A 13,195-nucleotide genomic window follows, 5' to 3' on the forward strand; every position below is an offset into this window, starting at 1 on the left:
CACGAGCACCGTTGTTCCAGTTTATTGGTGTACCTGATGTCACCTTTTTTTGTCCAGTCAATGTGACACGGAAGAACAAAGAAGCACACTGACCTTTAGCTCCACTGATGACGAGGCCCAGCTCTGCACAAACTGATACACACACAACCTCCTGGTCGTGACCCGTGAGAACTGCTCGGGGTGCTGGGTAGTCACCTAAAGGACAAAAAGGCACACAATGTCACAAAACAAATGACTTGGCTAATTGTTTTTAAATCTGATGTGTGACTGCAAAAATCCTGTGAATAGCATGCTGCAGGTAATTTACCGGCCAGTACATAGTATTTTTGCGCTGTCACCGAGCACATTTATAAGACAATGAAATCATATAAACACAATCGCTGTGATTGTGACATACATCTGCTTGCAGGGAGGTCCATGTGAATTGTTATGTAAATGAAGGGATGCCCAGGGATGGCAGGGGAGGCACTTGATTTGATCCTGTGTGTCACATGATTGATGATGGCCGGGGGAGAGGTTAGTGAGGGGTGTTTCGTGGCACCTGGAGCCGACCTCGAATAGTGTCAGAACGATGAAAGCGGGAGTCTTTCTGAATTGCTCTGATCACCAAAAAAAAAAAAAAAAAACACCACTAAACCTTTCCCTAAATAGTGCTGAAGAAGGGAATGAACTTTTAATTAAATTATATCATGCGTAGAATGTTAAATCTCTTTAATTAATCATTAAATTCTACTTAAAGTAAATGACAAAACACAACTGAGAATCTCTAGTTGCTTTAAAAAACAAAGCTTAATATTCTGTATTTCTTTTGCTTAAAGGATATTTTTATATAGAATTTATATTTACACGTTTGTGATAGCTAACAAGTCTTCTGTTTGGGCCTTTACTGTAGTCATCACCTTTTCCCCAGCTGCTCATGCCAAACTTATGTCAAACTAACAACTGAGACTGTTGGTGTCCACATGTAACTAAAAGTTCAGCCAATTCCATCAAACTTTCCCTATTCACTGGATGACAGCACCATCCTGATAGATGATGTTGACACACTTTCGACCTCACCACCACCACCTCGGCATATTGCTTCTATAGCCGCGGCAGCAGTCCAGTCAGTGAGCCGGACTGTGATCGATGCAACACGGTCCCTTAGAGACCGGGACCTGAGCAGTGCTGTCAGTCCCAGTACCTGCTGCTGAGGGGGGCTGAATAGGACAAATGTCAGCAAAAGCCTCCGGGGGAAAAAGGAGCTCACCTACCCGACAAAAGATTCAATCACCCTGTACCAACTAACCCCCCCACCCTGCCTGAACCCTTGGGACAAGCTAGATTCAGCCACAACAATTACTTGGTGCAAATATCTCCTTGCAACCAGCGTGATGGGCTGAGTCTGAGGAGCATGGCCATGATTGAGCTGGAAGTTATTTTAATTATTAGACATAGAAGTTGCATGCAGGCTTTTGAGGCATGGGTGAAATCAATTTCCTCGCGAACGCCACATCTGCGAGATGATAGAGTAATGATCCGGCAAGCTGCTGCTACATATTCACAGAACCTTTTACTAGCATTACAGAAAATATAATAGGCATGAAATCACTAGAATGATATTCTTGGAAAAGATCGCTCATTGAGACAGTCAATAAGGATACAAAGGACTGCTGTTTTGCTTTACGGCATTAATTTGGGGCCTTTAATTGTAAAGGTATGAAAAGATGGTAGTAGTTAATTTGTCAAGACTAATGCCTTTCATCTGTATTTGAATATGATCATTAGTGGCTCAAAGATTTATATAAGAATAAAGTTTAAAAGTTCTCAGCTGCATCCTAATTGTTTTCCGCTCCCTGTGCTTCAGCTACATAGCTTCCTTTTATCTCCTGTCCATTAAAGGTGCATTGTAAGCACAAGTAGTGTGAATATCAGGGGAATACTGTTTTCCTGCTGCAGTAACACAAGTGCTATTGCCCCTTGCTAATTGGAGGCATCCAAGCTGAAATTCTTAATTAACTGTCGGAGCTTCAGTGAAGTTAATTAAAGGACACTCACGACTAATTCAGAGCTCCTAGAATCTGAGACGACTGGAAACACGAGATCTTTTAGGGCACACACACACGGCATTGTTATCCAAAAATAAAATAAAAACAGTTTTTTCCCCCCCTTTATTTTCAGTTTTTTCCCCATTCCACACCATATATGGTTCTGCTTGCTGCATGGTACTGTAACAGTTCCTTTTGTGATTAATTGTCTGAAACACAAGACAATCAGTGCGAATGAGAAACTAAATGAACTGAGCAGCAGAAATCACACACTGGGGTCTACTATTATGAATGCCAAGACATCTGGAGTCCTCTACTTGAAAGCAGCACATCTCAATGTAATGAATCACACTAATGTATCACAGCTTCGGTGCAGATAAATGATCGTCCCCCGTCACTCCTCTGGATTTGATTGTAGAATCTAATTATAGAATAGAAATATTTTTCACCAGTTTATTAAAATAAAAAAAAACAACAACCAACAAACAAACAAAAATACTAGACTTGTTTACCTTTACAGACTTTCATTTCACAACCAAGAAATGGCATAATTAACTATAAACATGTCCAGAGGGCAGTTCTTCTCCTCTTTTGTTATGCATGCGAGTGCGTGGCACTTGGATACGGTTACTCACTGTTATTGGGGTTGTCGCCGATAATATGGTGCCGCCCACTCCAGTACCATAGTAGCAACGTAGCATCACGGGACCCAGAGACGATGTAGCAGTCTCCTCCAATGTAGGACTCTGATCGGGCCAGACATGTCACCACGTCCCAGTGGCCAAAAACTATCTGGGTCAGCTTACCTAAAGTGGATACACGCTGTACATGAGTTCGGTGTTGACAAAGTCCAGAAATGTAAAGACTGCTACAACTGGTACTGTGAATGCTGTCACTTCAGTAAAGAGAGTTAATTTATTAATTAGTGAATAAATACTTGTAAAAGTTAATCTAGTGGTTAACCAGCTTTTCAAAATAAAACTTTTGCTTATGACCCCGTTTAAAAGATAACGTCCTTAGCATTTTTAAATGGATTATTTAAGCTACCCAGTGTTTCTAAAGAGAAAGAGAGTGTGTCAAACTCCTGTAATTATATAGCATATATAAAATATGGAAGTGGCCACCATGACACCACTGATTTGTTTGTTTTGTTTGACTCACGATTTTGAAGCCATAGCATTTCAGACATTGCTATCTTGTTTTTCATTTTTAAACTGGATTTGGGAGGCAAATGATGGATCTGAGACAAATGGCATGCATATCCAGTAGCAACCTGTCAGTCACAAGGTAGCTACTCTCCAGTACATACCATGATTTTACTCAAAATAGGATAACAAGTTACAATATGATAAACATGCAGTAATAAATTAAATTAGTGACTGGGCCATAATTTAATAGGAAAGTGTTTAATAAGGTCATAAGTGAAGAGAGAAGAGGGAGAACTTTTGCAGAGCCTTTAATAGTTATTTTCACAACCAAAGGAACAAAATCAAGTTTAATGCAATTCTGCTCTAGCTTCACTTTTCAGACCTATCTTTTACATACAGTCTGTGCTTGCATTGTAAGGTGCAATGCTAATCCTTTTTATATATACACACATACCAACACAAATTAATGTTACCTAAGCCGACTGAAACATAAGAATAAGGAGAAAAAAAATTTAAAATAACTTTTTTTTTCTTATTTCAGTCCATTATTATTTATTATTTTCACCTATTTTCTACAAGGCTTGTCAGGAGAGAGGAGCAACAATACTGTATCATTACCGTCATAGCACTGTCCTCCACACATCAGTGCACACCTCTGTAGGAAATAGAGTTTACACTCTAACCTACCTGTCTCAGAGGAGTACACACGGAAGCTCTTGTCCCAGAAGCCACACACCAGGATGTAGCGGTTGTCAGCTGTCACGACAAAACAGTGTGTGGTGATTTGGATGCTTTGGTCCACTAGGTCTGTGATCTGACGCTTGTTGCTTCCAGTATTGTTGGCTGTGGGAAAAAAAAGAAAGAAAGAAATAACACATGTCCCAAGCAATTTCCCAAGCAAAGCTATAAATTAAGGACTGTGCCATTTTATACAGATCTAAAACTCCATTAAAACTCCATTAGATATTTTTGTTTAATGCTGTTTTTTTTTCCATTCAAGCTCACTCACCAACCAGAGAATCCATCTCTATGGGTAAGTGATGTGCCTGTTCCAGGGAGTAGCCGGGTGCTCCTCGGAGACCTGAATCCAGACAGATATGTGAGCCTATTTCTGACCAATGGACATATCTGCACACACGCGCACACCTGTTCCACTTTTAGAGCCAAGTTAATTCATGATATCTTCCAGGAGATGGAAGCATTGGAGGTCCATCTGTCTTACTCTGCTTTTTTTCCCCCCCAGAGTGTCAAATTGAATGGAGATATTTCATCCATGTGAACATATCTGGAGCCAGTTTTGAAGCAGCTACATGCCTGAAAATATGGAGGTCTTGTTATCGTAATTATTCTGAAAAGCCAAACCACATTTCCCTCCTCTCCAACAGGATGGCAAGGGTGCTGCAGCTGTGTTCATTAGTGTGGGTGCAGCCAGAGCCGCCACATAGAGCAGGCTCTTTGGTCCGGAGGTCTGTGTGTTTCTACAGTGACAGATGGGGATGTGTGAGGAGAATGTGGTGCAGTTGTGGCCTAATTTTCTAGTAACCATTGCTTTGGCCCTCTGACCCTGAGGTGAGGCCGATTCTCAGGGTTTGGCTCCGTGGGTAATGTTGTTCACACATGTCTGAGAAGTAACATGTGGAAACACTCACGGTCAGCTTACCTGGGAGGTGCTAGCCTCTCCCATAGCCAGCTGGCTGCAGCTCTATTATGAGCAGTTGGTAGTTTTTTTGGTGTGTGTGTGTGTGCGATGGTGATGAAGTGATTTTACAGGGCCACTGCTGTGGTAGGTATGGCATGTGGTGTGGCACACTTTTGTGCATGTGAGCTGAGCTCCACTCACCGACGGTGTTGTGCCATCGGTTGACTGCAAATAGGCGGCTGCAGGTGACAGTGACCACAGCAGGTATTGTAAGATGGGGCAGAGTGTTGGCAGCCACGTGGGTTACGGGTGAATTGGAGGGAAACTTCAACACCATAATGACATCCTGCTGCATCTGGTCCTTGAACATTAGGGGACTCTGTGGAAGGAAACACTATTGAGTAGAAGAGAGAAAAGACAAAGTGTGGAAAAGGATGGAGTAGTACAATGTTGGGAGAGGAGGAGGAGAAGGAGGAAGAGGAGCAGGATGGGAGGCGATGGAAAAAATGAAAAAGAAGAGATATGAAAAGATGAAAGAAAAAGAATGCAAGAGGCAATTAGTATGGAGGTTGGAGGAAAAACTAGGTTTAGACACAAAGGAGAGTTTCATGCACTGTCCCCTATGGGAAGCAGGGACTAAGACACAGGTAGACATGGGAAACTGGGATGGTATTGACTGCACGTATGAGATGGTGCATACATGTACATACATCAGAAAATGGCCCATAAGGAAAGCACTAAAAGCAACTGGCTTTTTAAAAACGTTTGCAATGTGCTTTTCCTACCTTTTCCTACTATGCTGACTTCTGCATGTGTAGCAGAAGTAAAAGCAATGGCAGACATAGTGATACTAGCAATACTGTAAGATCTGAAACAGTTTTAGGTCTCATCCTTGATACAGGAAGCCATTTAAAGAACTGGAGAGAAGTGATGAAAATATTCTCAACATTTGCCAAAGTAGAAAACGGACCTAAAAGGTCTTAAGTTTCTTGTAGGGAGAGAGAAACAGAGAGCCATGTGAGGATAATGAGGACAAGGCTGGTTGTTACATGGATTGGACAGGGAAGAGGTGCTTCCAATATAAAGAAAGGCACTACTAGGCCAGTAGAGAGCACTATTCCATTTTAACCACACTCCTAGTAGGCAGTACCAGCTCCAGAACAGTGCAGACCACTGGAACTAAAAGATTGTTTGCTATACTGAGGGTCTGTGACCTACATGATGTAGGACTTCTGAAAAATGTATCTTCTGTTATAAAAGATCAGATTCAAAGAAACTTTTGGAAGTGAGAATTTGAGGACTTCCTTGTCAATCTTCTGTCTACTGTACCTACAAACACATTCACGCTAACACACACCATCCGGGCTTGGACAGGTCCACACATCCTTCCTCATGCACACCAGCACCACCAGAGGTGCAGGGAATTTTCCCAGCATGCTCGCTGTTCTCACCAGGTGCATGGCGGAGCTGCGTGGAGGATGTGGCTCAATAAGCAACTGAGATGGCGTCTGTCCAAAGCTCTGGATCTGCGCCTCTGTGGCCTGCGGGAGAGAGAGAGAGAGGAGAAGGAGAGAGAGAGAGCGGCTGTCACAATCAATATGCATCAAAGTGATGGGTCAATGCGTTACTTGACAATGCAAGCAAATCCTAACTCAGCCGTGCCTCTGAGGAAGGGGGGAGGTAAAGGGAAAGGGGTGCACTCCCAATCCGCCTGGGTGCTCCCCCTTCCCCCCTCACCCTGCAGAGTCATCCAAGTGTTAGTATGGAAGAGACAAGCCTTTTCCTATTAACATGCTTCAGTTAACCATTCCCATTTCCAGGAGCAGGGGCCCCAACTGCACAAACGTTAACCTGGAGTGACATCCAGCTAGGACCGCAGCAAGCCGGTGTGCTTTTAGATGTTATTGTGCTTGAAACAAAAGGGTAAAAGCATGTGTATGCACATTAACATGTATTAAACAGAGCCACAAAATTACACAAGCAGGTCAGGGCAATTTGGTTAAAGGTACTTTGATGAAAGATGATTCGTGGGGTATAAAATACAAGTCTAAATGCATGTGATGTTAGAAAACTACCTAAAAACAGCCATTAAAAGAGTAGATTTAAAAAAGAAAATCCATTTAAATAGACACTAGATCTAATTTGCCTGCAGTTAGAGGGAGCAAAAAACAAATAGTAAGAGCTGCTGAGCTTGACTGAAAGTGGGGCACTCCACGGTGGGAGTGATTGATGTGACTGGAGCCACTTCCACCATCAGAGGGGAGCTTGTAGACGTCCGTCAATGCCACTGTGCACAATGGAACATACATCGCTCAGCCTTTCGCCCGCCCTTCTGACTGCCTGGGCAGCTAGCCCTCATTTTCCTCCGCCTGTACACACCACTCACTATCAAAAAGACCCATTGGGTAACACATGCCACAGTGGGAGAAGTGGCATGGGAAGTTTGGAGGTGATACTGAATTAGGACAGGCCACCTGCAAGCCACACGGTCGCCCCCAACACCCCCGATCACTTCCTATCTTCCACAGCACCAAAAAAAAAAAAAAAAAAAAGGCGCTGTCTGCACAGCTCTGTCGCTTAGTAGTGAAAGTTTCACGTGAGTTGGGGAGCACATTTGGCAATCATTAAGTGTTAGTCGGGGTTTCTTTACAATGCAGTCTGTCAAGTAATAAGCAACTGACATTATGGCTATTTAAGGTTAGGTTTGGGGTTAGGGTCACCGTGTCTGTTCAAGTAGAGAAATTTGATACAAAGATCAGAAAGGCTAAGAAGGCCATGTGGAAAACATCAACATATTTTTTATGATGATTCTATTATTGGGGAAACTGGGTGCAGCAAAGCCCCATTTTGGTAGCCTCAGAAAACCCTGAACACCAAAAGTTTCCAAGTGCAAACAGGAGAGTTTGTCTCTGTATGTGTTTTTGTGTTATGGGGGCAGGGGGGCAGGGGGGGTTTGACTTGTTGAAGGTTAACCCAAGAACATGTTCTTCCACTATATGATCAAAACACATCAATAGCTCTCAGCTATTTAAATACTAATCTTCAGTGATGTATGTCAGAAACTTATCTCGATCTGAGATGGAGAGCACTTAACAGGTAGTTCATTAGTATAAGTCACTTCAGGCTTTGATTTTTGGCTGATAAGTGACACTTATTGCCAAAGCCATCTGGATGATCTTCCCTCCCAGCAAAAACCCACCTTGCTTGGATGAGCACCAAACATCCGTTATAACTCACCATGTGTATTTGTCTGTCTGACTTTGTTTGCATCTAATTGTGTTATGAGCAAAAGGCTTCAGAGGTGAGTGTCTCCAGCTCCCTGCGTCTCTACTGTATGCTCCCCAAACTGGTGGCAGTCTCTATGGAGGATCCTCCAGTGCACTCATGCAATGCAGCAACACAACAGCTCTGTCACACAGACTGCAGACATGGCCTTGCATTGCCCCACTAAGCACCGTGTGCTGAGTCACGACACCTGAGATGCACAGTGGCAACTGCAAACATGAAGCTGCGGCACCTTTCACCTTTTGGTAGATCCCATAGATTACAGATGGCGAATTGCTTTTAAGTAGAAATTTAAACAGGTTGCAAAAACCCATCAAAACCATACAAACCCATGTAAATATATGTGAAGGTACCATTTAGAATTTGTAAAATCTGTGTAACTGAGTTATTTTCCCATGTGACAACATCACTGCCCATTCTTTACATGCCTGTGGAAATTTGTTTAAGATAAGCTTATCTGCAATCCCTAAGTACAAATAAAGAATTGCCTTGGGGGTGTTTCTTGAGTGACAGCTTGGGAGCTGAGCAGAAATGTCTCAAACATTATGTCCACCAGTATGTGTTTGTTTCGAATGCAGCTATGATCACTGATAATGCACATTAAATCCTATATGATCGCTGATTAATACAGATTAAGGTCAAGCATTTAAACATGTATTCCACCATAATTAGAATATCACAGTGAAATCACTCTAAAGTATGTCAGCTACTTCAAAGCCCCACATTTGCTAGCTATAGCACACTTTGTTGTCTCTGTTGAATCAGAGGGGGCAGGAGGGGCAGTGACATGAGGAGGAATAGAGTCCTACTGATGAATAATTTGTCTGTTTACTTCTGAGTGACACAGTGGGGTCTGAATCCAGGGGTTGCTGTCATGTTTTTCAGTAAGAGAGGGCTGTCACGAGAAGCATCACGGTGAAGGACTGCTGTTCCGGCAGTGTGCCCAGTAGAGCTGTCACCGTGCCCTCAACCAGAGGCCCAGCGGCATGTCAGAGGGTGTCATCATTTTCATCTGACACACAGGCGGAAATTATCTCTCATGACCTCTAATTTCTTGACATTTCAAATGCCTTAATTGTTGTGACTAATGCCAGATCTGCAGCTTCACCTGTCAGGCCCAGAATGAATCAATACCCCGAAGTCAATCGCCACATTTTAGAAAAAAGCAAGACATTCACTGGGCACACTTCCATGCCACACCTCACCGACTCATTAAGGCAGAAGTGGAACAGAAGCAGGTAGTCACCTGCCAAATGTTCTTAACATTCTCAGACTGTGCAGAATATTGATGATTTTTAATCAAATTACATGGCTTCTACTTGGAACAAAATCATATTTGCAACTTTGCAATACAATAAAACAAAATAAATATATTTTAATGCATGAACATGACGACTTTTCCAAAAACCATGTTCATGAGATTACTGGGAGTTTTAATATACAAAAAAGTCCACCTGGAATGAAAAACCGAACTGTGGGTATGAAGGCTCGTCTTAATTAGTGCTCATCATATCAACATTACATCAGTTGCAATTAGCTGAACCAATTTCTTTCTCCTTCACAAAATATATTCACAATACATGTCACAACAGAGAATACATCAACTGGGTGCAATTAGGGAGCCTGAGTAGCAGGCTTCCTAATGTGCAACTAACTAACAGTACTGTCATCTCACAGGGTAACAACAGCCAGGGTGGAAGACAGCTTAAAACCAGCTCAATCTGATGCAAAATAAACAAGGCATCATCTAAAATTGTCCTCAAAATGATGAAAACCAACTCTTTCACAATATGGTTTGGTAATTAGATCAGCCAAATCTTCTGCAGGTGATTTGCATAGTGGTCACTTGATAAATAAAGGCGCCCCTGGAAGTGACAGTATATAAATGACTTGTTTTGCAGACAGCAGATGGTGGATATCACAGGGAGAGACGAGCTCACACTGGAAAGTACCACAATGCATGCCAGCTGCTGCATATTCTGGTCCCCTTTCCCCTTGCAATTACGCTATTCACGAGTAGTATGGCGGAGCGAGTAGTTATTCAATTAATTTGTTAAGAACAAGAGGATTCACTCCCTCATCTACTGACTAAGTGACCTTTGGTGATTGATCAAAGAGTGAGGTCACATTCACTGATCTGATTCAGGGCGAGGACAGACAGTATCTTCGACATGACAAAAAAAGGAGGACATTGTTACGATGTTAAGACAAGCTGTGAATAATGATAATGCTGAATGATATGAAAGGACTATTGTTTATCTGAGAGAGTATTAATAATTCCAGAAAATCTGTTTGTGTAACCAGGAAATTACACAAATAAAAAATAAAACCTGCAGTGAGTCATGATCTTTATCTGATTCTCTCACGGTGTACATTTGCATGACACAACATTTGACTGACAGATGCATGATGCGAATGCTCCTGGAGCTCCTGCACATGCCAGAACAAATAGAGACAGGAAGTTGTGGTTATGTTGAGCAACAGAAAAAAAAAAAAGAGGGGTTGGCGTGTGTGCGTCCGTGTGCTTTACCTCTCTGAGCAAAGGGTCAGTGATACTGTCCAGGTTGACGGAGCCCTCGTAAGTCAGGTAGTGAAAGACGTTGAGGGCGCGCATCGCCTCTGGGCCTCGCTGCTTGTAGCCGAAAATAAGGTCAATCCACTGATGAAGCTGACATGACACAAACTCGCTTTCCAGGGCCTGTCAGAGGAGTATGGGGCAATTAGAGGTGAGAGGCATACCAGCAGCGCATAGCACATGGGCCAAAAGACACAATACAAATTTCACTTCCACCCAACAGTGAGTAACACAAAACACAACCTTACTGACCATTACATTACCTTTAAATATAACAAAACTAATTACAAAGTGAACTATAATGGAAAGTATGACTGAAGCATTAAACATTTTAGTTTCTATTAATAATATTTTTTTGAGGTTTTTTTTACTGGACATAAAGATTAGAAGGAGTACGCAAACAGAAGCTGAATGCTCAATAATCTAATCAGCTGACTGAAGGGGAAACCTCCCATATCATATTTCTCTGTCCACTTAAAAAACTATCTTTGCACGGAGACAAAGAAATTGGTTCAATACTAACAGGATCCATATTACAGTACAACTGTCTACAGGAAAACACTGATAAATTACTTGCAAGAGCAAAAGAGGAGACTAAATTTCTTGCGGGAGAGCTACTGAGATATTTAGGATAAGATTTATGTCCGATAATTATTATAAATATACCTATGGAAAGCATGCAGTGGGTGGGGGATGGGGGCGGGGGGTGCATTGTTCCAGAATATTGTACAATACAATTCCCATGCATGCAGGCGTAAGGCTTTGCTGGAGAAATTTTACACTCCTCCCCTCGCGTCAGGAATAACAGCCATTACCAACAAAGCCTGCTCAAGCACACAGAGGCAGAGTTTGCCACAGGGCATATCACTACAATTGAAAGTGGCACATGCAAAGATGGGAAGTGGGAGGAAAAGAGATGGAGGGAGGAGGGGTGGGGAGAAAAGGAGGGAATGAAGAAAGAAAGAGTGAGAAAGAGGGGGAGGCAGTCAGAGCGATTCTCTGACAGAAATGAAATAATAGAGGAAGCACGAGTGTGGGCTAGCTAGAGAACAGAACAAAAGAAAGACAAAAAAATGGAGGCTGAGGACTATGATTTTCAGGGCGTGTGAATACACTGGTCTGAGAATCCAACAATGCAATGCAACATCACACATGTATCCTTCAACAGTGAGAAAACATCGACTGTAATCCTTTTTTTTTTTTTTATCCGTGTTGTTGGAGATGCAGACATGCCAGTAACAACTCCCAGCCTTTCCCTTTTCTACCACTTCTCTGCCAGTATACAAGGCTGAAAGAGCTCAACCAGGCAGTCCGAGTACAGCATGGGGAAAGGTCACCTGCATAAGACCAGCCAGGCTCTGTCACTCCAGCTGAAAAGGTCAAGAGTGTTCGTGCAGCCTCCTTTTACCTCTAGTTCAAAAAACACGGTGGCCTCTAACCTCAGGATGCCTGAAAGTTTGTGTCTTCATAGCAATGTTAAAGAAGCCGTTCTGGTTTTCAGGTAGAAGCAAATCTTTATACTTAAATGGAGGCGTATCATTGAGCATTATTTCCAATAATATAAACTTTGATTTTAAATGTATCTATTCTGCTCAAATTACAATTTATTTTTGAAGGTATACTATCATAACCAAGAAACATCACTACAGTACTAGACTACTGGTTATTGAAGATCAATTTTTCTAAATAGGAATTTTAAGTCTCCAAAAAGCAGCTTTTCAGCTCTAAAAACATGATGTTATTTTTAATGTTAATATTTATTGAGAAAATATGCCCATATGTGTACCAATGTATCCACACTGCTGCAAACAGAAGCTATTGTGTTCTTGCTCATTAGGTTTAGCGGGGAGGGGAGCTGTTGAGCTTCTGCAGTAAATGATTCCAGATTAAAGGGAGAGTCGAGTTTATCTGAAGGTAAGAAATGGGTCCGATCTCATTGTCTATTTCTGCTGTTCCCAAAACCTGTTGGGAGTTATGAGTCACGTGTTGATAGGCTATCTGTATTAACTGTGCACACACACAGACAAATATGCAGACATGTCCACACACATGCAGATGAAAAGCACCCCGCACACTGCTAAAGTGATGAGCCCTGGCTTTACAGAAGGTAACACTATAGGACAAACTTGCCCTCAACCTCATCTTTTGGAGACACCACTGGGGTCAGATTGTACAATGTTAGTACTGAGTGATGGGCTTTATAAGATGAGCCATGAATAAGACAAGGAGGCAGATGCATGGGAAGGTTAAAAGGAAGAGTGGGAAATTGATTGATTTGATTTTGTGAGGAAGCAGAAACATTACAAGGAGAAATGTTACATGCACCATTTGTTTCAGAATGATGGATAAATATGTAAATAGTCTTTATAAAATTGGTCAATATTATAAATAAAACAATAATTATAACACAAAGCTGGTTCTATGAATATATGCATGCAAGAATTCTAGTTGGTGGAAGAGTCGAGGCTGAATTTTTTTTCCTTTCTTCGGGATTCCCTGACCAAACTGCTATTGATTAATC

At 42.0% G+C, this 13,195-nt stretch overlaps 1 protein-coding gene and 1 long non-coding RNA gene across 2 annotated transcripts in view; one reads left to right on the forward strand and one right to left on the reverse strand.

The window, feature by feature from the left end:
* The window catches only part of nbeab (neurobeachin b), a 209,248-nt gene that overhangs the window by 2,692 nt on the left and 193,361 nt on the right, over positions 1-13,195 (reverse strand). Inside the window, exons 49-55 of the mRNA XM_080889391.1 lie at positions 10,630-10,797; positions 6,266-6,355; positions 5,016-5,208; positions 4,185-4,256; positions 3,863-4,018; positions 2,663-2,833; positions 94-195 (exon numbers count right to left, since the gene is read on the reverse strand). Of these exons, the coding sequence (XP_080745517.1) occupies positions 94-195; positions 2,663-2,833; positions 3,863-4,018; positions 4,185-4,256; positions 5,016-5,208; positions 6,266-6,355; positions 10,630-10,797 (952 nt within the window). The remainder of the gene's footprint in view (positions 1-93; positions 196-2,662; positions 2,834-3,862; positions 4,019-4,184; positions 4,257-5,015; positions 5,209-6,265; positions 6,356-10,629; positions 10,798-13,195) is intronic.
* The window catches only part of LOC308401257, a 5,115-nt gene continuing 4,202 nt past the window's right edge, over positions 12,283-13,195 (forward strand). Inside the window, exon 1 of the long non-coding RNA XR_013972501.1 lies at positions 12,283-12,588. This is a non-coding gene — a long non-coding RNA (uncharacterized lncRNA). The remainder of the gene's footprint in view (positions 12,589-13,195) is intronic.

Source organism: Rhamphochromis sp. 'chilingali', assembly GCF_963969265.1.
Source record: "Rhamphochromis sp. 'chilingali' genome assembly, chromosome: 8".
Taxonomy (NCBI): Eukaryota; Metazoa; Chordata; class Actinopteri; order Cichliformes; family Cichlidae; genus Rhamphochromis; species Rhamphochromis sp. 'chilingali'.